Below are 21,998 nucleotides of genomic sequence, written 5' to 3'. Positions count from 1 at the left end.
CAGCTAACTTCTAACTGCTATATCCGCACTTGAAACCAGCACATCAGAAAAATATGTTCTTACATTTTACTCATTTTCAGCTTTGCCAGTCTGTATTTTTGGGCATAGAAGTCTTTAATTAAAACCTATAACAGGCGCCAAATCAAATTACAAAATAACGTGTGATAACATCAAAATATGAAATAAAAGTTGACAATCAAATAGAAGTCATTATTTTTTCGAAAATTTAAACTTTAAAGCGATATTCCTTCTTTAAGTTTTGGTATTTTTCTAAGCATTGATTTAAAAAATCGTGTCAGCAGCTGGTTGTCGGTCCTCCTGTGGCTGGTTTACTCGTTGAAGAACCTGAGCACGTGCCCCTTGTAGCGGATTCCAAGCGACTCCTTGTTCCTGGTGTCTGTCCGAGATACTTTGCTGTGCATGAGCAGTATCCTGGCGGCATGGCTGAGAGAAGTACCAGACGAGCGCTGCAAAGACGGCGGCGACCAGCAAAACAACAGCAACATAAAAACCGGTGTTGTCGTTGTCCATTGCAACAGACGACTAACGGACCATGTTCACTGAGACCGTGGCTGGCCGACTGATCAATAAAACAAAACTCGGCGCCGAAAATGGTCAGTGGGTCAAATTAACGACCTACCAAGATACGAATAATGTAGGTCTAATTTTTTGTTGGGGATGTGGGGAAATTAATAAACAAAAGTTTAGCAAACATTTAAATACGTATTGTGATATAAAAAACAAAAACGGGAAACTCTGTAAACGAATAATGTCAAAAATGCCTTCAAATTTGAATTACCGCGCAATTTTTTGGTGTTCTATAATGTTTTTTGTTGAAAAATTTGACAGTTTTAGAGTATTAGATTTCAAAAAGATAGAACTGTCCCCATAGCAGTTGGAAGAACTGTAGTATATTATCAAATTTTAGAAACTGCCACATGACACGTGGCATACTTTTTATTTAAGCTCTTCCCACTCCTGATCTTCAGTTGAATTTTTTAATTTTTTAATTTTTTAAAGTTATAAATAAGAACAAAAGCAGTATGAATAAGAACAAATTTACAAAAAAAAAACCACGTTTTATGTGGCAATTTTACGAACTAGATAATACGTTTTAGTATTCTTTAGGTTATTCTGACTCAACAAGATATACATTTGCTGCGTTCACAAGACTCTTGCCAATGGGCCTATTACAAATTATATTGCTGGGGCCTATTATATCGATCGCAAAAATTTCCCGCGCAGAATGACACCCGCACCCTCTCATTCCCCTTCGCACAATTGTCACCCAAAATGAGCCTTGTTAGTAATTTATTTCAACGTACCGTGCGATTTTTTCAAGCTTACCATTCTTTGCTATACAGCTTTTGCCGAAGGGAAAAATCGTTCCATTTACTTAGACTTCCATATGTTCCTTTTCGAAAAATTATTCATCAAATGAAAATTTTTGAAGTGTGAGTTATATATTTCTCATAAAACACAATAAGCATATAACTTATTTTAGTGCAAAACTCTCGCAAACATCGGAAAAGACTCGACTTGAAATTAAGAAAATAAAGAGGAAAGTTTACAAAATAATGGTTGAAAACTTCATTCACGATTATCCTGTTGGCAAGAAGTATGAGTTTCAAAAATTTTTAATCTTTGAATCTCTTAATGATGTTATATTCTCTTACAATGGTCTTAAAACTCGTCCGATTAAAAGTTCCATGCAAACATCGATCAATGATGTACATCAATTTATTAATTTGTTTCAGTAAGTTATTGTACGGGGTTTCTGGCCGGCCTTGGCCATGCAAGTCAAAAATACCTATTTCGGCAAACTCTCATATTTCGAGATAGGAGGGAAGCCAGAGGCGCGTGTTATTGGCGCCTATTTGGTGGGAAATTCAAATTTTCCCTGAAAAAATATTTCGGCGAAAAATTCAATTTTTCAGAGAAAAATATAGGGTGCGTGGAAATTGCTCTGTAGGCGATTTCCGATCGTAGGACAAAAAAATGTTGCCTGCTGTGCTATTTTTGGTTTGAAACTGTAGTAAAAATACATTTCGTGTTAAGGAAAACTCAAATTTTCAGAAAAAAAATTTGTCGGAAAATTCGAACTTTTTGCAAAATTAATATTGGCGGAATATTCGAACTGTCTGAAAAAAACAGTGTAGTAAAAAGCATTCCCGGTTTCATGAGAAACAATTATTAATGTTTTTCAGTATATTCGGAAGTCAAAAGGCAATTTCACTTGAAATCCTAAGTCCATATAACCTCGCCTCATTGCTTTACCTTTTTTTGAACCTGTTCGAAGTAGATCACATCGATTTGCAATTTGATATTGATCAACTTTTCGGAGATTACCAATTTCTATTAAACAAACCGTGGTTGACAAAATGCAAATACGAGTTGGTCGGTAGGGAGATATTCCTCACATCTGAGCAACTGAGCAAGGTTTTGAATAGTATTAGTGTGGAACACGGATTGACACTCAAATGCCAGTTTGCAATGGATCTCGACAAAACTATAGTGAGTATCTTGCATGGGCTCTGTGAAACTGCATAAAGTATACTGTAAATTTCAGTTATTAAATATTCGCCGACTGGACTCCTATTTCAACCCAGGCTTCACACTCGATGATTTGAAATCCATGAACTGTGAAGAGCTGATAATCTGGAAACATAGTTTCACACCAGAAGACATTAACAATTTTATTCGTAATTGGTTAAACGGTAGCATGCAAACACTGAAAAGATTCCACTTGAGCAATGCTCTCGAAACAAGAGATTTTGTTATAGTGTTGAATGAAATTGCAGTAAATAGATGGGACGGAGTACGGCGAGCAGAATATTACAGGTATTTTTGAAATTAACATTGGTTATAAGTCTTGCAGTGCCTAACTAAGCCTAGCCGACAAAGACACCTGTCGATAATTAGTAATGCAGCATCTGACAATCTTATTGAAATTTAGGAAAAGTCGCCTTTTCTTAGAACAAAACATTTGAATTTAAAAGCTTTTAGAATCGGAATTCAAGAATTTGACTGTTCCGATGGATGGGATATCGAAAGGAATGATGGAGTCATTGCTACTGCACTGTTTGGAGAATCATCATTTGATTTCCTTGTTTGGCGCTAATAACTTTATGCTTGTTGTGCTTTTGTTTCCTGTGTACAATTTATATAGCATTTTCAAATATTGGTTGCTCGACTAATTTATAATTTCTGCAAACTGCAAAAAACGTTGTCGATAATCGTTTGAGTTTCCAGTTTCTGTGTTATACCCGTTTAAATTATTGAAAAACTAGAACGGGATACCTTTTTGGCCATTACTAAAGAATGGAAATAGTATTTTCAGATCGTTCCAAAGAAGTCAAAGAAATCAGTAGAATGAACTTTTGATAGTTTGTGTGCCGTAGTGGGCATTGTCGAAAATTGTTCTTTATGTTCTTGTTACGAAAACTACAATTTGCACAGTTTTCGTTTTAAAAAATTTGATAAATAAACCAGACCGTGTTTTCTTTGTTTTGTGGTCTCTGCCAACGCTCTCTTTATAAGACTATATTGATGTGCTGCAAACATAACACACTATCAATTTGATTCATTGGTGTCCGCTTGTTTCTCATTATTTAATAGTATCATGGGTGGATTCCTTTCACACTTGAAACCTGAAAAAAATACCGAAGTTTTCAATGCTTCATGTGGTCCGATTCGTGGAAATGTTTACGAACATGTAAGTGAAATTATTTTGCGATCGAAAAGCCTCGTCCTCTGAAATGTGAAAATTATTTTAGGGGGACAAAATCGTGAATGGATATCTCGGAATTCCATTTGCCAAGGCTCCAATCGGAGACCTTCGATTCAAAAAATCAGTCGAAGCTGAGAAATGGACGCAACCACTGGATTGCTATAAATACGGACCGGGATGTCCACAGTCAGCAGCCCTTGGAGCCTTGGTAAGTGTAAATTCTAATAGAAGAAATAAACTTTTCAGATGGTTTCACAAGCTACTAATCATGATTTCGCTGAAGATAATTGCTTGAACCTCAACGTGTTTGCACCAAAATGGAAATCTGCCGAATTCGTGAGCTCACTTCTACCGTTTTCAATGTATTTATTCTGATTTCAGCCAAACGGTTTTCCTGTAATGGTTTACTTCTATGGTGGAGGTTTCGAGGTTGGATTCTCATCGATGTTTGATGATTATTCTTTAACTGGAACTCTTCCACTTAAAGATGTAATTCTAGTCACTCCCAACTACCGAATTGGACCTCTCGGATTTTTCGCTACTGGAGATGACGTGGCACGGGGAAACTGGGGACTATGGGATCAAGCTTTGGCTCTACAGTGGGTACAAAAGCATATTAAATCATTTGGAGGAGATCCAAGCAATGTGACTATTTCTGGGACAAGTGCCGGTGGAGCAAGTGTTGATTTTCTGTCCCTGAGTCCACATGCTAATAGTAACAGTTTTTGTAATTAATAAAACAATATTAGATATTTAGAATATTTCCAAAAGTTCATTCCTATGTCTGGTGCGGCGACATGTCCATTTGGTATCCGTTCGAAAGATGTTGAGGGATTAATTTTCCGAGAGTTTGCCAACCATCATGGCTACACCGGCAATGGTAAGCTGTCTAATTAAGTGTATATTCTTTAGAAATACTGCAGTAACAAATTTTTTCCAGATTCGAAAAGCCTGCTGCAATGGTATCAATCCCAGGACTCTGAGATATTCCTCAAAGCGGAAGGATACAAGTGTCCAGCTTCTGGCATGTTTTCCTTTGTTCCAAACTTCGACGGAGATTTCTTCCCAAAACCATTTGACGAGTTGAGAAAAGAGGCGCCGAAACTTGGTGCCATCGTTTCAATTGGTGAATATGAAGGACTTGGTTTTGGTAAGTGTCTGATAAACTGTTAGAATTCTGAGTAAGATAGTGTATTTTAGAAGACTTCTATGCTGGCCAGAAAACCCCTCAACAAATGCTATCAGCAGCTTTGGGTCCTGAAGTTGTAAGGAACAGGGAAGAGGTTGTCAAGAGAGCTGCAGAATCTTATTTGAAAAATGGTGGAAACGAAAATGAAGAAAACATTGCCAAGACATTAGTTGAGGTATGTGATTGACTTATTTTCTCAAACATGTTTTTTGTTGAATTTTCAATTAAAAACATTTTAATTTAAATTAAAACAATAATTTGTTGCAAGTTTCCTGCTAAATTTTAATTTTGGGGCGTGAGCAAAATTTTTACAGATATTTGGAGACTACTACTTCAGTGTGGGAGCATTTGATACTGTTCGATCACTTGTCAAGTATGGAAATACTGTATATTTGTATTCTTTCAATTATTTCAATCCGAACACTCCAATTGTGTTTGGCAAAAACAGGCCGTTCAATGCAGCTAATCATGGTTCTGATTTAAGATATATTTTTGGAGAAGGGACTGGAGAGTTTTCGAAAGAAGATAGGCAGGTTATGGATATGATGGGAACTTATCATACAAATTTTGCAAAATATGGGTAAGCTTCGAGCTCAAAAATTAATTAACTCAAATTTCAAATTTATTTAATTTTAATCTATTTGTGAGATTATTTTGGCATCATTTTTTGTGATTTATTTATAGTTTTGACAAAAATGGTCTCAGTTTACCAGGAAGATAAAATAAAAATTGAGGGAAATTTAAAAAAAATTTTTTAAGTAAAATTGTAATTTTCAGAAATCCAAATGGGAAAGGTGTATCGGTTCCATGGGAAAAGTACAGTCTTGACAATCCGGGAAGATATTTCAAGATTGATTATCCAAAATGTGAAATGGCTGACAATTTCTTGGATGGAAGGCACAAGATTATAGATGAAGTTAATGAACACGGAATACAATATCAAGAAATGGTTTTTGGAAAGAAAATATAATATTGATATTATGTAATTTTTCTTACAATGAATGTAGATAAACTATTTTAGATGTAACATTATTTATCAAATAATATAAACCACGTTTATAAATTTTTGAAATTGAAAAATTTTCAACTCAGAAAATGCGTTTAATTTGAATTAACTGAAATAGTGAGAACTTACAGTGGTGACCAAAAGTATATACGTTTTCAGTTCTTCGATTTTTGGAATTTTACAAAGCATATCACAAACTAGAAATTTTTCGAAAAAATATAACATTTTGCCCCTGTAACTCAAGAATAAGTAGTTTTCAGGATAAAATGCTTTGGTAATAAAATTTGTTGTGTGTTGTGAAGTATTAAAATATTTTAACATGTAGGCAGTATGGTAAAATCTTCCATTTTTAGGTTTTTTTTTTGAAAATTTTTTAAGGATATTGTGCACTATCACAGAAAACAATTTTTGAACTGAATATCATTGAGCTTTGAAACCTTCTCCAATACATACATCATATATAAAAAAAGATTATAGAATTTCGCAACTTTTTTAATAATTGAAATAGAAATTTCTAAAATCCAAAAGCAGATTTATATTTCATCAGGCACAAAACCTATGACCAAAAAAGTATAGTCTATCTTTTGATCTTCTCGGAGATGCCGATTCTGATATTTCGTAATTTTCTATTCTAAAAACAAACATTTTGCCAAAAACGGGCACATAATCTGTGACCAAAATATATGTTTAGAAAAATATTGATAGTTTAGAAAGTTTATATGTTAAAAATTCTCAGTAAATCTACATGTAGAAATTAACCTGAAAATTTTTATAATTCAGTGGTAAAAATTCCAGATATTATAATAGTTACCAAAACCTACTCACTCAACTTCCTATTGCGAAATCTGATCTTTAGAACTGTTTGTTTGTCTGTCTATTTCTCTCAAATGGGCGTGTATATAAGTTGTGTCTAGGTGACCATTTTTCAGTTTGTTTCCTCACAACCGACACAAAATGGGTGGATTTTTGTCCCATCTGAAGCCTGAAGCCAGCCTGGAAGTGTTGAATGCCTCGTGTGGTCCGGTGATCGGAAATATTTATAGACATGTGAGTAATACTTAGTTTTTTTTGCTGTAATACTTTTAGAAATAAGGGGAATTCCAAATTTTTCCATGATTTTTTTGTGGGAGTTTGAAAAAAAAAACAAAAGCTCGAGATCCTCCGGACGAGTTGAGAAATGTATCGTTCCTTTTTTTCATATTTATTCTTGATACGCTACGTTGCTTTTGCAATTTTTTGATTCTGTATAATTGAACAGCACGGCGAGAAATGCTTTTCAAAAACTGGTAGTTAATAATTTTTTAAAACTAATTCCAGTATAAACTTTTTGATACGCTACTCCAGCTTTTAAATATTTAGGACGACAAAATCGTGAATGGATATCTTGGAATTCCATTTGCTAAGGCCCCAATCTGTGAGCTCCGCTTCAAAAAACCAGTCGAAGCTGAAAAATGGACAAAACCACTGAACTGTCATAAATATGGACCTGGATGTCCACAATCTGGACATATGATTTCAAATGTAGGGCATTCTGGTTAAAGAATATATTTTAACAGAGTTTTTCAGCTTCTTCCTCCCGGGTATCGAGAGTTTGCGGAAGATAATTGCCTGAATTTGAACATTTTCGCTCCAAGTTGGAAATCAGAGGAATTTGTACGTTCATAATTAGGTAGTTGATAAAATAAAGCTTGTTTCCAGCCAAATGGACTCCCGATAATGGTTTACTTTCATGGTGGAGGTTTTGAAATCGGCTTCTCTTCAATGTTTGATGACTATTCGTTGTCTGGGTAACAAAATTATTGGCAAACGTATAAACGAAATGAGAAAAATTTCAGAACTCTTCCCCTGAAAGATGTGATCGTTGTGACTGCCAACTACAGAGTCGGACCGTTAGGTTTTATGACAACTGGAGATGAAGTTTCTCGTGGAAACTATGGATTATGGGATCAGACTTTGGCTCTGAAATGGGTCCAGGAACATATAAAATCATTTGGTGGAAATCCAAACATTGTAACAGTTTGTGGGACAAGTGCTGGGGGAGTCAGTGCAGGATTATTAGCATTGAGCCCTCACTCGAACAGTAAAAATTCAATGATAAAAAGGTAGAAGCATGATTTAATATTTTCAGAACTTTTCCATAGATTCATGGCAATGTCTGGTTCTGCGTTTTGTGAATTCTCGATTCGAACTAAAGAACAAGAAGCGGAAATTTTTAGGAACTTTGCGAAACATCATGGTTACGAGGGAGAAGGTACAGTCTTCGAGATGTTTTAGTTAACCAAATAAAAATATTATGCCTAGATTCGGAAAGCCTTCTCGAATGGTACAAGTCTCAACCACTTTCAAAATTCCAAGAAACTGCAACTTTTGAGAAAAAAGCGTCAGGTTTCTTAACCTTCATTCCCAACTTTGACGGAGATTTCTTCCCGAAGCCATTTGACGAGTTGAGTAGGGAAGCTCCGAAGCTTGACGCAATGGCCACTGTAGACGAATATGAAGGTCTTGGATTCCGTAAGTTTAATTTAATAAAGAGAGAATTTTTAGAGTATTTTTATAGAATTTTTTAGAGCAATTTCATAGAATTTTTAGAGCATTCATTGAGCATTTTAGAGCATTTATTGAGCATTTTCATAGAATTTATGGAGCATTTTTAGAGCATTTTAAAAGCATTCATTGAGCATTTTTAGAGCATTTTTAGAAAAAAAATTGTTTTTTAACTTTTTTTTTGAGAGGGAAAATTTTGCCACAAAACAATTTATACGCTTTGAAATCTATGAAAATTTGCATACAAATTTGCAAAATTTCATGGTATTTGAGGAGAACGTAAATTAAACTAATATATGGGTTTTGCCAGGGTACTGTAGTAATACTGTAGAAGTACGGTGTTAGACCAGTATTTGAATTTTCAGTTACAATGTTCCAAAGTAGAAGAAATGATATGGATATCATCAAATCATCTTTTGGATCGGATGTTGTAGAAAATGCAGTAGATGTTCAAAAAAGAATAATGGAATTTTATATGAAAAATATTGACAAGAACGATGATAAAGCAGTGGAAAAGAGACTTATACAGGCAGGTGACAAAATTCAAAAATTCGAAAAAAATCAATTTTCAGCTCATCAGCGACTCGTGGTTCAACATCGGCGCTCTTGAAACCGTAAAAACCAGCACAAAGTACGGAAGCAACGCGTACCTCGGTTCATTCGACTACTATAACATGGGCTCAAATGATCCATATGCCACGTGGTTCCCATTCAAAGCAGCCAATCATGGATCGGAGCTCAAGTACATGTTGGGAGAAGGAATGGGGAAATTTAGTCCGATTGAAGAAGAATTCAAAGTAATTGATATGATGGGGACTTTAACGGCTAATTTTGTGAAATATGGGTAAGCATTTTTGAAGATATAGAGTCCCGATCCGAAGTATAAAAGTTTTTGGTTTTTTCGGTGATTTAAAAATTTTCAGATGAGTATATCTCTGAAACTAGAAGTTTCGGCAAAAAAAACGCCTAACAAACAAAATGTTGCTTTTAATTCTGTCTACACAGTAAAATATTGTTCAATGTTTCACAAAAACCCTGCCAATAGACACATCACCCGACATCTCGCGAGTCTATATTTGACGACTTTTTAAAAATAGACTCGCGAGATGTCGGGCGTCGTATCTATTGAAATGGTTGTTGCGAAACACTTAAAAATTAGCTCCAAAGGCAAATTGAAACGCTCCGCCCTCATAATTTGGGTCTCATCAGGTTTTGGCAGGTTTGGCACCAAAGCAAAAAATTCGAAAGTGTTCAATTATTAACTTCGATACCAACAGCTCTTCCAGAGTTTTTCATTGTTTTTAAATAATTTTTATTTCAAAATTGATAGAATTAAAAAAAAACTATTTGAACAACGTTTCTACATAAAAACGACGGCAAACATAGTAAAAATGCTCGCAAATAATTAAAAAAACGTTTGAATTTACGGGGTTATCACCAAAACCTAACGAGACCCAAATTATGGAAAGTTTTGTTATTGCACTGGAGCGCGATTGCACTCTGATTTCAAAAGGGTGTTTTTTGCGTGCCTATAATAAACCCCTATATTTCAGAAACCCAAACGGAATCAATGGGCCCGAGCTTTGGAAAAAGTATACCCCTGAAAAACCATATTCGTACTTCAAAATTGACTATCCCAAAAGTGAAATGCGCGACAACTTCCAGGATGGAAGGCTGAAACTCTTCGAGGACATTAATAAATCTTCCAAAAAGTTTCAGGAGATTGTATATGGCAAGAAATTGTAATATGATGTTTTTTTTTTGAAAATGAATAAAAATTAAAATCTCTTGATTTTATTATTGTTGAAACGTATTTCAAAATGTTATGCAGTGTAATGGTGGTTTGGGGGGAGAGAAAGACACGAGGCGTATACAAATTTTTTTGAACATTATTACAATTCAAGAAAAAAAAGTGAAAACGGAGAACAACGGGGGTTCCATTTCAAAAATGGATGATAGTATAACTGGGAAGATTATGGCTCTGGCAAATCGGGGTGGTGGTGAATCAAAGTTTATACAGAGAGAGGCGATTCTAGATGGTAACTACGGCAGGAAGCACTAGGAATCATACTAGAGCAGCAGCGTCGATAATATGACGGGGAGATCTTGGATCACACGGTATACATATTGGAGAATGAACATGGGGGACGATGGTGGGGGGGGGAATGGTATATAATAACTCGGATAGCACATATGTATGTGAAAATGAATACTTCAAAGCAGGGATGGGCGGAAATTCTACAAAATTACCAATTGCTCCAACAATTTTTCAGGAAAAATTGGTATCAAAATGGCAACTTTCAGAATAATTTTTGAGCACTTTCTCAAACGTTTAACATTAAAAAAAAGTTTTTTTCCAGATAAACCTAGCGGTTTTCTATATTTTGCCACTACTTTTAAGTGAAAAATGTTGGAACGACATGGCAGAATAAGTCGAATTGCAGGCCACACCTGCTTCAAATTCTTCAAAAAAGTGAGATTTAGAGATCTAGGGAGAAACAAAGAAAATCAGAGTAAGAAATAAAACCCGGATCGATGTGAATTTGATATAGAGGATGAGGATATATATGAATCAGTTTAAAAACTGCTCCAAAATCGAGCCCATGACGCGGCCATTGGAAAAACGAAAAGCACCCAGGATGGTGGCTTGAAACTAGCTGACACCTCGTTTTCTTTCTGAAAAAAAATATAGATTTTTAAAAAAATTATTCAATTAGATTTTTTACTCGATCTTCTGGAACTCTGCTCATTGGCCGTCTATTCTCATCCATATCATCAATAACATCGGCTCGAACCACATTCGACTCGGTATCGTGTGGAAGTTCGACACCGTCTGGAGTAGTTGGGGCAACAGTTGAAGCCTCCTTGTGATGCTTTGTAGTCCGCCGTTTCTCCTCGACTTCTTCATAATCAGCAAATCCGACTGGGACAAGATCTGCAAATCGATACGGAATTAGGATTCGTTTCTCTAATATCTCTCACCATCTTCCTCATCTTCTACTCCAGCCACTCGTGGATCCTGCTTGTCAGCCGACGGGAAGAGTACGTGCTTCGGAGTCGGGTGAGATCCCTCATCAACGTAGTCACCGAGGTTCGGAGCATCATAATCTACCAGTGGATTCTGCTTGAGAAACTCGGCCGTCGGAAGGAGTGGAGCCATTGGATCAACTGGAAAATTTCCAAGTTTCAAATAATTTCAATACTTATGTGTTGTGTTTCTCCCAAAAAGTTTTCGAACTTCAGAGTGTCTCATTTCGGTTTGATCTACGTAGATCTACAAAAAATGCGGGAGGAGATACGCAGACTTCTCAACTGATATCACAGAACGTGCTGACGCCACATTGTTTTGGGCAAAAAATTCCCGCATTTTTTGTAGGCCAAACCGTAATGGGACATCTGCTGCTTTAATTTTTGTAGGGACCTAATTTAAAGGTCCACTTTCGAATGACATCGGTTCCCCACCAGTAAATGTTGCTATTACTTCCTATCACTGCGAGCCGCCGGCCGAGGCGCCGATAGCGCCAAATCGTCTGGCGCGCTGATTTCTCTATATTTGCCTCTTCCATAGTTTTTTGTGTATCTCTATGTCGTCCACTAATCAGTGTATCTACTGGACGGAGCACACACACGGGCTCTCTAGGCTTTTGGGGCCATGCTGACGCAATTGCTCGATGTGTTCGATGTTGTGCTGCGCGCAACAGTGCCCTACTAGCGAGCGCGCGTCACTTTTTATCTCGTCCTCATCATAAGAAAAAGAACACAGTGTGTGTGTGCTATTTTCTTTTTTCGCTCTATGTGTGTGTCAGTTTGTTACAATGCGCAAGCGAAAAGCAATCAGAAACTGATAAATACTCGTTTGCACGTTGTCTTGCAGCACTGGAAAATTTTCCTTTCTGCAGGAAGATCACGGAGTAGATCAAAAGATGAATTTGAGATTCACCTTCATCGGTATTTCTGCGATCGACGAGTTTATTGCAGAAATCTGAAAAGCACATGCAGTGCTTTCCCTTTCCATCTGGCTCCAACCAGCATCCATCCTTAGCCTCATCCATCTTGGTTCCTTTCATCGCGAGAAGGCAGAAGGCGCTTGCGGTTTTGTTGTCTCCGGCGTCGACTGAAACTTTTTGAGGGGTTAAAATTACATTTTTAAGAGTCAAAGTATGCTGTTGCGGGAACACTAAATTTTGAGAATGCGTATTGTGCAACATATTTGAAGCGCAAAATATCTCGTAGCGAAAACTACAGTAACTCTTTAAATGACTACTGTAGCGCTGGTGTCGATTTACGGACGATATTAAATTGTATTTTGTTGTTGTTTTTTTTTCCAATTTTTAAAAGGCATTTTTTGTGTGTTTCTTTTAATATTTTATCGATTAATAAATGATTTCCGTGAATCGACACTACAGTAGTCATTTAAAGAATTACTGTGGTTTTCGCTACGAGATATTTTGCGCGTCAAATGCGTTGCACAATACGCATTCTCAGAATTTAGTGTTTTCGTAATATTTAAAAATCTAGATTTTAAATTTTTTTTTTCTAGTATGATAATTAAAAATTTTCGAAATGTAGGAAAATGTTTGCAATTTTTTTAATTTTTGAAAATCTCAAAAAAAAAACGTATTTTTGTTGAAAAGTTTTAAAAAGGCCTCACATAGTGCCCGAAAGTAGTTGTTTGCGGAAATTAAGTTTTTTTTTCAACAAAACCACTATTTTCTGAGATTGTAAAAATGTTTTTCGACATTTCTAAATATATTAATTTTCGATTCAAAAAGTTGGATAATCATACTGAATTTAGCAATTTCGTACGTTTTCCGCACAGCCTGAGATCGTGACGGGACCTGCTAAAAAAACAGCATGCGCCTTTAAACGGAAGTGTCAAATTTTTTAGGAAATTACCATAGCTTCATAGAAATAACGTATTTGATAAATTGCGTAGAATGTTGATAAAGGTGCAAAATTTTTTTATTTTTTTATTTTGGAAATTGTTGTTTTCCATAAAATTCTTTAAAATTAGTATTTTAAAACAAAATACTATTTTTTTTATCTAATTAAACTAATATAACATAACTTGAATTTTTTTTAAATCCCAAAAAAAAACTCACAAATCATGCACGCGACTCCGTGACACGTCCGTTCCTGATTACATTCTTTATGATCTGGACCCGTTCCGTAACAATCGTAACATTGAAGTGCGCTGGTAATATTGATAATGAGTAGTAGACAGCTGGCAGTGATAAGCTTCCGTGTCATTCTTGATATCTGAAATTGGAATGTGTTTAGTTTGAAATAGTCTGGGCTCAAATGGAAGAAGGTGAATTCAGACAGGATGGCACCTAAATCTTTTCAAGAAAAGAGGCAACTTTTGAGCATCGGACAAAGTAGGCGGAGCCCCTGGGGCGTTACGACTCTGTTGCTGGGGGGTTTAGAAAGTGAAAATAAACACAGTGTGTCCAGTGCGGAGAGCTCGCGCCCGCGAGAGAGAGCAACAATGCGCGCGCTCGACTGATCTTTATTGGTCTGATGATGTAGGAGATGTGAGGTAGGTCTCAGCCGACGAGGCTCGAAGAGCCCGGTATCATTTGCGAGAAGATCACCAATATCCACCTACGCTCTGAAGAGGGTGAGGATCGTTTTTGTCGGCTCTATCTTTTTTGGGGGGAGGGGGGTATCAGTTTATTTTCGGTAACTGATAGAAGGGAGTGAGCAGCGGCGGTGGGTGATGATGGTCAAACGTGGATGAGACAAGAGAGATATGTGAGGAATGATGTCGGTTGCACCATGATGGTAAATATTGAATTTTTATAGAGTAATGGAATGCAGTGCGTGGGCTTCTATTATTTCTGAAGACACAAAGCAAAACTCCAAGCAAAACACAAAAGGTAGAACTATTTTTAAAAAAAAGCATTTTTTAAGGTGGTGTACCGAAATGGCACAAAACTTCCGATTATCCTAATTAAATGTTTTTTTTGAAACATTTTCAGAACTTCTTATTACTAAAATCGGTAGTTTTGGGCCATTTTAGGCCTAAAGAAGCAAACTCTAAACTAGCATTATACGTGGTGTCAGAGTGTCCCATTTCGGTTTGATCTACGTCGATCTACAAAAAATGCGGGAGTTGAGACGCAGACATCTCATCTGATTTCGCATAGTTAAGAACGTGCTGACGTCACTATTTTTCTGGAAAAAATTCCCGAATTTTTTGTAGATCAAACTGTAATGAGACAGCCTGACACCATGTGGCATTACAGTACTACTTTCTTCAAGTATGTGTAGTTCCAATGTACAGAAACGGGTTCAAAACATAAACCTATATATATTTATATATCAAAAAAAAAATGTAATCGGATCAGTGAAAAGACGCCAAAAAATAAGAGAGAAGTGGTTTTGACTGGTTGGTTCTGCAGAATCAAGACGAGGGGTCAGGAGACCTTTGAGAGACCAAGCGAAAAACCATACAAATTTGATAGAAAACCTTCGGTCTCCACAAATCCCCAAGATAGTTTTCATAAGAAATGAGAAAGTCGGCAGGTGATACGGTTCAAACGGAAGTCTAGATTTTTTGAGTAGATCATTTTGCAATAGTTGGAAAAATATTACCAAGACACAAAACTTTGCGATTTTCGTGCCAAAAATACGGTACCCGGTCTCGACACGACATGTTTTCGTTGAAAAAAGGTGTGCGCCTTTAAAGAGTACTGTAGTTTCAAAGTTTTGAGATATTTCTTAGTTTTTTCATTGAAAAAAACGAGAAATATGACGATAAAAATCACATAAATTATATCAAAATTTTACAAAATCGATGAAAAATTCTGTAGAACCGGGAGTGTGAAATTACAGTACATTTTAAAGGCGCACACGTTTTCTCTCTGGACCAAAAAATTGTCGTGCCGAGACCAGGTACAGTATTTTTGGGGAAATGTTTTCGTCTGGGTAATGTTCAAAAATTCTCCAAGAAAGCGTAATAAATTATGTTTAATTCAATTAAAAAGTACTTGCTGGTTTTTCGATTTTTCAAACAAAGATTGCAGGAAGAAATAAGTTCAAAACAGAAGTGATTTAAAAAAAAAACTTCACCACATCCAGGCCAACAACTGTCAGCGTCTCTCAAAGGTGATAAGCAATGAATTGCGGCGGCGGTGGCGGGAAATAGTGATCCATCATTTTTTTTTCTCGCTTGATATTTTCAAAATCCTCTTCTGACCTCTTGAGAGAATAGGGGAAAAATTCAGATGAACTGTATTGTATTGTTGTAGATAGACCTTTTTCCACTAGAGACCCAATCACTAGAGAACAAGAGAGAGAGAGAGAGAATGAAACCGTAAAGAGAACTGAACACAACATATACAGATACCAGTTTGACGCCAAAATGCGAAAAAAAAAACGAAGAACCAAAAACTTCAGAAATTGGAGAACTAAGGTGTGTCACGCCTTTTTGCGGTTCTTTTTTCGACAGTTACCGGTTGTGTGGTATGCTAATTTTAATTCTAAATGAGAGAAAGAAGGTCAATGTTTGAATGGAAGTGAACCTATTCAAATGATAAATTCAAATTAGCCGAAAAACTAGAATTTCAGCTTTAATTTCAAGCCTAGCTTTTCCAAATAATCAGCTTGCGTTTTTGTGAAAAAAAACACCTGATTTGTCGAGAGCTAATAATAAGCTGTATTCATCACCTAAACGTGACTAATGGCTGGAAATTTGAAGTGGACGAATTCTACGGTATATCTGTAGATTTTTCGGTTTTTTTTCGAGTTTTTGACGAAAAAATCATAAGTTTTTTCTTAAAAAATTGAAAATTTATTTTCAGAAATCCTACAAAATGATGCATCATGGTCTAAAAAATAGTTTTTCGCTTTTTTTTCACATTTTTCGTTTTCAAAATTTTTTTCGCAGCGTTTTTCGAAAAAAAAAACGAAAAAAGCTAAAATTAATTAAACTTTAAAAAAAATTTTCTTATGGTTTTTTTTTCGAAAAAAAAAGCGAAAATTCTGAAATATAAAAAAAATACTTTTTTTTAATACGTTCGAAACCATATTACGGGAACACAAAATTCTGAGAATGCGTATTGTACATCATATTTGACGCACAAAATATCTCGTAGCAAAAACTACAGTAATACTCTTAATGAGTACGGTAGTGCTTGTGTCGATTTACGGGATCTCGATTTTAGAAATGATTACTGTAGTTTTCGCTTCGAGATATTTTGCGCGTCAAATATGTTGCGCAATACGCATTCTCAGAATTTTTTGTTCTCATAATAATAATAATAACAAGAGTTCAAATATGATTAAAATTAAAAAAAACAGTTTGGTTTTCATAATTTTTTTTTCGCATTTTTGGAAAAAGGCGAATAAATACTGAACATCTTAAATTAAAAAATGTTGCTTTTTCCGAAAAAAAAAGCGGAAATGTGTGCAAATTTTTTTTAATGCAAAAAATTCATTTTAAAAAAAATTTCAAAAAAATTACGGTCGAAGCTTAAAAAAAAAGCCAATCTCAAAAAATTTATCTTTAAAAATTAAAAAAAAATTTTTTTTACTTCTAATGTAAGTAATTTACTGTTCAAATTTGAATCCCAAAAAAAAAAAATAATTCGAAAATATAAAAGTGCACAAAAGCGTCATTCAACTTTTCCAATTTAAACTCTAATTTCTGAGCCATTATTGTAACGGCGGGCGCGCGGTCACTTTTGTACTACAGTCATCTCTCCTCCATTACTAATCGTTACAATTGTCCTCCTCTTCGTCATCTCTTGTTCTTCAAATGTGGTTCACTCACCTGCTTCTCCTCCTCCAACTAAAAGCTTTCAGAAAATGATGACGTAGTCTCGTGTGACCCCTCGTCTTCTTCTGTATGAAATCGTCGAACAGAAGAATTGATTAAGTGATTGGGTTCTGAAAGAAAACAAGCTCTGGTTCAGAAATTGGGAGAGGAACATCGAAAAAAAAAGAGGTGTTTGTGGCTTGAGCAAGCAATTAATCAGAGTTTGGGTGTGTGCTTCTGCTGCGGCGGCGGAGGAGTGAAACTATGATATCATTTTATCAGTTTAATCAAATGGAACGCAAACTATTCATTTCCGAGAGTGAAATATTTATGTGAGCGGAGGAGGGTTGAAATTGACAGGCAGGTTTAAATCGAAAAAATGTAATTTTAAGGCAAAATTCCAAAAAAATAATGTTGGTTTAATCCTTAGATCATATATTACGTCTAAGTCACTTAAAATGGTCTCGCAACGCGGTTAGTGTATCTTACTTACTGTATAACTACTCCGTATCACTACATGTGGTGTCAGAATGTATCTTTTTGGTTTGATCTTTGAAAAATGCGGGAGAAGATACGCAGAGTTCTGAACTGATTTAGTTTTTTTCGCATGGTTAAGAACGTGTTTACATCAAATTTTTTGGGCAAAAAATTTCCGCATTTTTTGGAGATCAAACCGTAATCGGACAGTCTGGCACGACGTGTCACTATTGTATCATTACTCTATCACTTACTGTGGTTACTGTATCGTAATTTCACAAGAATTTGACATGTCTTTTTAAAGGCGCACAAAAAAGTTTACAGTAGCCTTTTTTTTTGAATTTTAGTTTTTAGCGAATTTAGTCGTTTTCTTTTCAGTTAAAAATAGTTTAGTGGGTTGTAGATTTTTCGTGTATTTGCCGAAAAATTAATTTTTCACTTTTTTCAACAAAAAAAAAACTAAATGAATCTTCATAAATTCACGTGGTGTCCGAGTGTCTCATTTTGGCTTGATCTACGTAGATCTACAAAAAATGCGGGAGAAGAGACGCAGAGTTCTGAACTGATTTCGCATGGTTAAGAACGTGCTGACGTCAAATTTTTTGGGCAAAAAAGGCCCGCATTTTTTGTAGATCAAACCGTAATGGGACAGCATGTCACCACGTGTAAATTTTTCAGTTTCACAATGCCGCAAAAATTAAAACAAAACTACCATAAACATTTTTGCGCGCCGAGACCCATCTGAATAAACCTGCGCTATTTTAATAAGGCATGACAAAATATTGCGATACAGTAACCTGTTGTCCGCGTGGCGAGACCATGCGCGTAGGATAATGTGACAATCGCCATTTTTTTAAATTAAAAGTAAAGGACCATTTGGAACACGGAACAGAAAAGTTCCAATTTTCCCCGATTTCCGAGTTCCGTTGTGAAAATGAGAAGCGGCCGAAACTGACAACTATCGAATTTCAAACGAAAAAAAAAAACAATTTAGAGGCTGAGGATCACTCTAGGCACAACATTTAATGTGAGAATGCAAAAAAAACTGGTTCCAAATCTCGAAGAAGAGCATAACATCTCTTATCATATGACCTACTACTATACTATCACACTTCAAAAAAAAAAAGAAATGCAGTGAACGCCCTCAGAAAACCGGTGGCACTATTTTCCCCATTTTTTTTTTTGAGAACAGTTGTGGAAAATAAATAAATAAAATAGATAGAGGGGGTGCCGTAGGTGGTGGAGCCAGTGGTGACCCTTTCAAGAGCAAACATGGAACAAAACAACAAAATGACAACGAAGCCAACAAAAGCCAACAAAAAAGAAAACATATGTCTAACATTAAAAAAAAGCAAACGCATTCTGCTTGAAGTGTATGTCTATACTTTTGTCTTGAAGCAGCAGACGTCGTCGTGCAATCTATCAAGCCTCAGCAGTTTTTTTTTTCATTTTTTTGGCAACGTTCTATGTCTTTGTAAAGTTTTTGAGGCATGAACACTGAACACTAAATGGGGTAACGGGGGGGGGGGGGGGGGGGGAGTGCGAGAAGAGGAGGAGGAAGGACGAATTTTTTTTGTTGCTGGCGGATTAGTAGAAGAGATGGAGGCGGAGCTGAAGAGAATAAGTGAACAAGTTGAAAATGAGAACAGAGTTCAGAGATTCTGTTCTGAAGCCGAGGATCGAAAATTTGGCATAATTTGAGTATATTTTGAACATAGGTGGGCGGCAAACGATTTTTTTTTTTCGGCAGATCGGCAAATTGCCGGAATTGAAAATTTTCGGCAAATCGGCAAATTGCCGGAATTTAAAATTTTCGGCAAATCGGCAAATTGCCGGAATTGAAAATTTCCGGCAAATAGGCAAACTGGCGGACTAGAAATTTCCGGCACAACGGCAATTGCCGAAAATTTTCGCCATTTTGTGGCTTTGCCCTTTTTTTTGGAAATTCCCGATTAAAAAAAAGGCAATTTTGGGTGGTTTTTAAAAAAATTAAAATTTAAAAAAATCCTTCGAAACATTTCCGGCAAAGCGATAAATTGCCGATTTGCCAAAAATTTCCGGCAAATTGTGGTTTTGCCCATTTTTTCGAAATTCCCAAATTTCAAAAAAAGGCAATTTTAGGTGTTTTTCTTATAAAAAATTTTTCTAAGCATTTCCGGCAAATCGGCATTTTGCCAAAAAATAAAATTTCCGGCAAATCGTCAAATTGACGGAACTGAAAATTTCCGGCAAAGCGATAAATTGCCGATTTGCCGAAAAAACGGCAATTGCCGAACATTTTTGGCAATTTGTGGTTTTGCACATTTTTTTTGGAAATTCCCAAATTTCAAAAAGGCAATTTTAGGTGTTTTTCTTTTTAAAGAAACCTTCTAAAAATTTTCGGTTTTTTTTTAATTTTTATTAATTTTTTTTAGCAATTGCCGAAAATCTACACCTTTGAATCTACGGCAAAATTGCTATTAGCAATCACATTGAAATGTGGCCTTCATTTTCTAGAGCCTTGACTTTTCTCGAAAACTGACCGCATTTTCCCACACAGAAATCGGAGCCATTCAATGCTCTTCTAATTGCAACGGAATCTTACTCGCACTGATCACAAAACATAGGCCATGAGAATTTTCGGTCACAAAAAAACGCGAATACCTCTATTTCTCGCATCTCTAACCCTTCGGATTAAGTATTACGCCTTCGATGAACAGAAAAAAAAAACTTTTTTCAATCCATCTTCTCTCTTTTTTTGACGTGTTCAGTTCCTCTTCAAGAAGAGAATCAGAGAAGAGAAAGCAAAAAAAAACATACATACATAAAAAACACAACAAACTGCTGCCGCTTCTGCAACGCCATAAGTGAGACGAAAAAGGGCATCGAAGAGAGCAGAGGAGCTTAGCGTGGAGCTCATTTGTGGTGATTTTTTGTAGTGTTTCAAGTATGATAAATGTGACGTTTGGTTTCTTTAAAACCCACATCCCAAAATACCTACGTGCCTACGTACTTACATACCAAACTACCTACGTACCTACGTAGCTAAGTACCTACGTAGCTACGTACCTAGGTACCGAAATCTGAGACTTTCCTTTTTTAGACCAACGGACCTAAAAAAAAGAAAAGCCCCAGATTTTGGTACTCCAACTTGAACCTCCAAAGAGTTACAGTACTCTTAGAACGAGCCAACTTTAATTCAACAGGAAGATCCTTCTAAGTCTGGGAAATCAATGCAGAGTGCCGCCAATTATTCTGTTAACTGAGCTGTACATATTTGTGATCAAAGAAAACAACTCAATAAGCTGCGATTTAGACGACGAAAAGGATTTTCTCGTCCTGCTCTTTTTTTTTGCTCGTCTCTGCATCTTTTTTTTGCCAAAATAAGTTTTTGTGTGTGTGTGTGTGTGTGTGTGTGTGTGGAAAAGAAGATTTTAGGCGAGAACGACGAAATGGGTAAATACGAACACATATATATACTTGTATATGGGTGGACAATACAAACAACAACAAAAAATTGCACAAATCCAGGAAAAGCTGAGGAAAAATGAGCAAAAATTGGAAGCGGTAGAGCAGGATTACTGTAGTTTTGGTTTATTTTCCACACTCCCCTCAACTCTTCGCAAAAACCCTCATAGTACGAAAATGCGATGTGGACTCTCGAGATGGGAACTCAGTAGTCAATCCGAATGATTAAAGTGTCCCATAAATATCACGGGAAAGTGTTGATTCCGCCTATTACACAATCAACTGGGCGAGGATATTGACTAGCGTTGTGGCGGCGACACTTTTGTTTTTATTTCATCACAGGCGGTGTGGACCGCCCTGTGTGGATGAACCAAGGGGTGAAAGAGGGGAAAAAGGTGTCAAGTTGCAAAATGAAAATAGGGAAAAGACCGGTTGTGTGTACATATGTGTTCATCTAATGATCTCGCGGCGGGGATTTCACACATTTTGGCAAATTTCTGTATTTGGCCTCTCAAGAACATATGCAAAGTAGGACAAAAATGGACTGCCAGGTACGTTAGCAGGCGACCAAATAGGGATGTAGGCAACCAGGCAGGTAGGTATGTAGGCAACCAGGCAGGTAGGTTTGTAGACAGTCAGGCAGGTAGGTATGTAGGCAGGCTCGCAAGTAGGGATGTAGGCAGGCAAACAAGTAGGGGCGAAGGCAACCAGGCAGGTAGGTATGTAGGCAACCAGGCAGGTAGGTTTGTAGACAGTCAGGCAGGTAGGTATGTAGGCAGGCTCGCAAGTAGGGATGTAGGCAGGCAAACAAGTAGGGGCGAAGGCAGGCAGGCAGGTAGGTATG

General features: G+C 36.4%; 5 protein-coding genes and 4 non-coding genes across 10 annotated transcripts; 5 read left to right on the top strand and 4 right to left on the bottom strand.

Annotated features, from left to right (window-relative positions):
• Positions 1-282: 282 nt before the first annotated feature.
• On the bottom strand, positions 283-531 carry B0238.15 (Cbb3-type cytochrome oxidase assembly protein CcoS; the record flags this gene model as incomplete). Its single annotated transcript, NM_001038376.3, has 1 exon — positions 283-531. The coding sequence occupies one exon, from the start codon at positions 529-531 to the stop codon at positions 283-285; it is 249 nt and encodes an 82-aa protein (NP_001033465.1).
• Positions 532-1,229: 698 nt separating this feature from the next.
• C52A10.3 (F-box domain-containing protein) lies at positions 1,230-3,489 on the top strand. The gene is made up of 5 exons (NM_071998.3): positions 1,230-1,454; positions 1,505-1,756; positions 2,208-2,514; positions 2,570-2,841; positions 3,007-3,489. Exons 1-5 carry the CDS (start codon positions 1,294-1,296, stop codon positions 3,119-3,121), a joined length of 1,107 nt encoding a protein of 368 aa, NP_504399.1. The 5' UTR covers positions 1,230-1,293; the 3' UTR covers positions 3,122-3,489.
• A 28-nt stretch (positions 3,490-3,517) lies between these two features.
• cest-35.2 (Carboxylic ester hydrolase) lies at positions 3,518-5,982 on the top strand. Its single transcript, NM_071997.8, has 9 exons — positions 3,518-3,715; positions 3,777-3,938; positions 3,977-4,066; positions 4,112-4,445; positions 4,488-4,610; positions 4,671-4,880; positions 4,931-5,094; positions 5,234-5,499; positions 5,697-5,982. Exons 1-9 carry the CDS (start codon positions 3,623-3,625, stop codon positions 5,887-5,889), a joined length of 1,635 nt encoding a protein of 544 aa, NP_504398.1. The 5' UTR covers positions 3,518-3,622; the 3' UTR covers positions 5,890-5,982.
• Positions 4,106-4,255, bottom strand: C52A10.4. The gene has a single exon (NR_068732.1). It is a non-coding gene; the product is annotated as an Unclassified non-coding RNA C52A10.4 (non-coding RNA).
• An 860-nt stretch (positions 5,983-6,842) lies between the features above and the next one.
• Positions 6,843-10,259, top strand: cest-32 (Carboxylic ester hydrolase). Its single transcript, NM_071996.4, has 10 exons — positions 6,843-6,972; positions 7,285-7,446; positions 7,492-7,578; positions 7,624-7,712; positions 7,761-8,005; positions 8,054-8,176; positions 8,227-8,436; positions 8,835-8,998; positions 9,042-9,313; positions 10,023-10,259. The coding sequence occupies exons 1-10, from the start codon at positions 6,880-6,882 to the stop codon at positions 10,213-10,215; spliced, it is 1,638 nt and encodes a 545-aa protein (NP_504397.1). The 5' UTR covers positions 6,843-6,879; the 3' UTR covers positions 10,216-10,259.
• Y49G5B.1 (Activin_recp domain-containing protein) lies at positions 10,248-17,363 on the bottom strand. Of its 2 annotated transcripts, NM_001392510.1 has the most exons (6): positions 17,246-17,363; positions 13,572-13,728; positions 12,410-12,589; positions 11,452-11,637; positions 11,196-11,404; positions 10,248-11,145 (listed from the first exon to the last, which is right to left on the bottom strand). In NM_001392510.1, exons 2-6 carry the CDS (start codon positions 13,717-13,719, stop codon positions 11,047-11,049), a joined length of 822 nt encoding a protein of 273 aa, NP_001379382.1. In that variant the 5' UTR covers positions 13,720-13,728; positions 17,246-17,363; the 3' UTR covers positions 10,248-11,046. The 2 variants fall into 2 exon arrangements, with proteins under 2 accessions (NP_001379382.1, NP_504396.1); NM_071995.9 differs by lacking the exon at positions 17,246-17,363 and having other exon boundaries at positions 10,251-11,145; positions 12,410-12,583.
• Y49G5B.4 lies at positions 13,782-14,160 on the top strand. The gene has a single exon (NR_068730.1). It is a non-coding gene; the product is annotated as an Unclassified non-coding RNA Y49G5B.4 (non-coding RNA).
• Positions 13,875-14,019, bottom strand: Y49G5B.6. The gene has a single exon (NR_068731.1). It is a non-coding gene; the product is annotated as an Unclassified non-coding RNA Y49G5B.6 (non-coding RNA).
• A 3,237-nt stretch (positions 17,364-20,600) lies between the features above and the next one.
• Positions 20,601-20,651, top strand: Y49G5B.3. Its single transcript, NR_068729.1, has one exon. It is a non-coding gene; the product is annotated as an Unclassified non-coding RNA Y49G5B.3 (non-coding RNA).
• Positions 20,652-21,998: the final 1,347 nt, after the last annotated feature.

This window comes from Caenorhabditis elegans, chromosome V (genome assembly GCF_000002985.6).
Source record: "Caenorhabditis elegans chromosome V".
NCBI lineage: Eukaryota > Metazoa > Nematoda > Chromadorea > Rhabditida > Rhabditidae > Caenorhabditis > Caenorhabditis elegans.
This window is presented reverse-complemented; position numbering and strand designations above follow the sequence as displayed.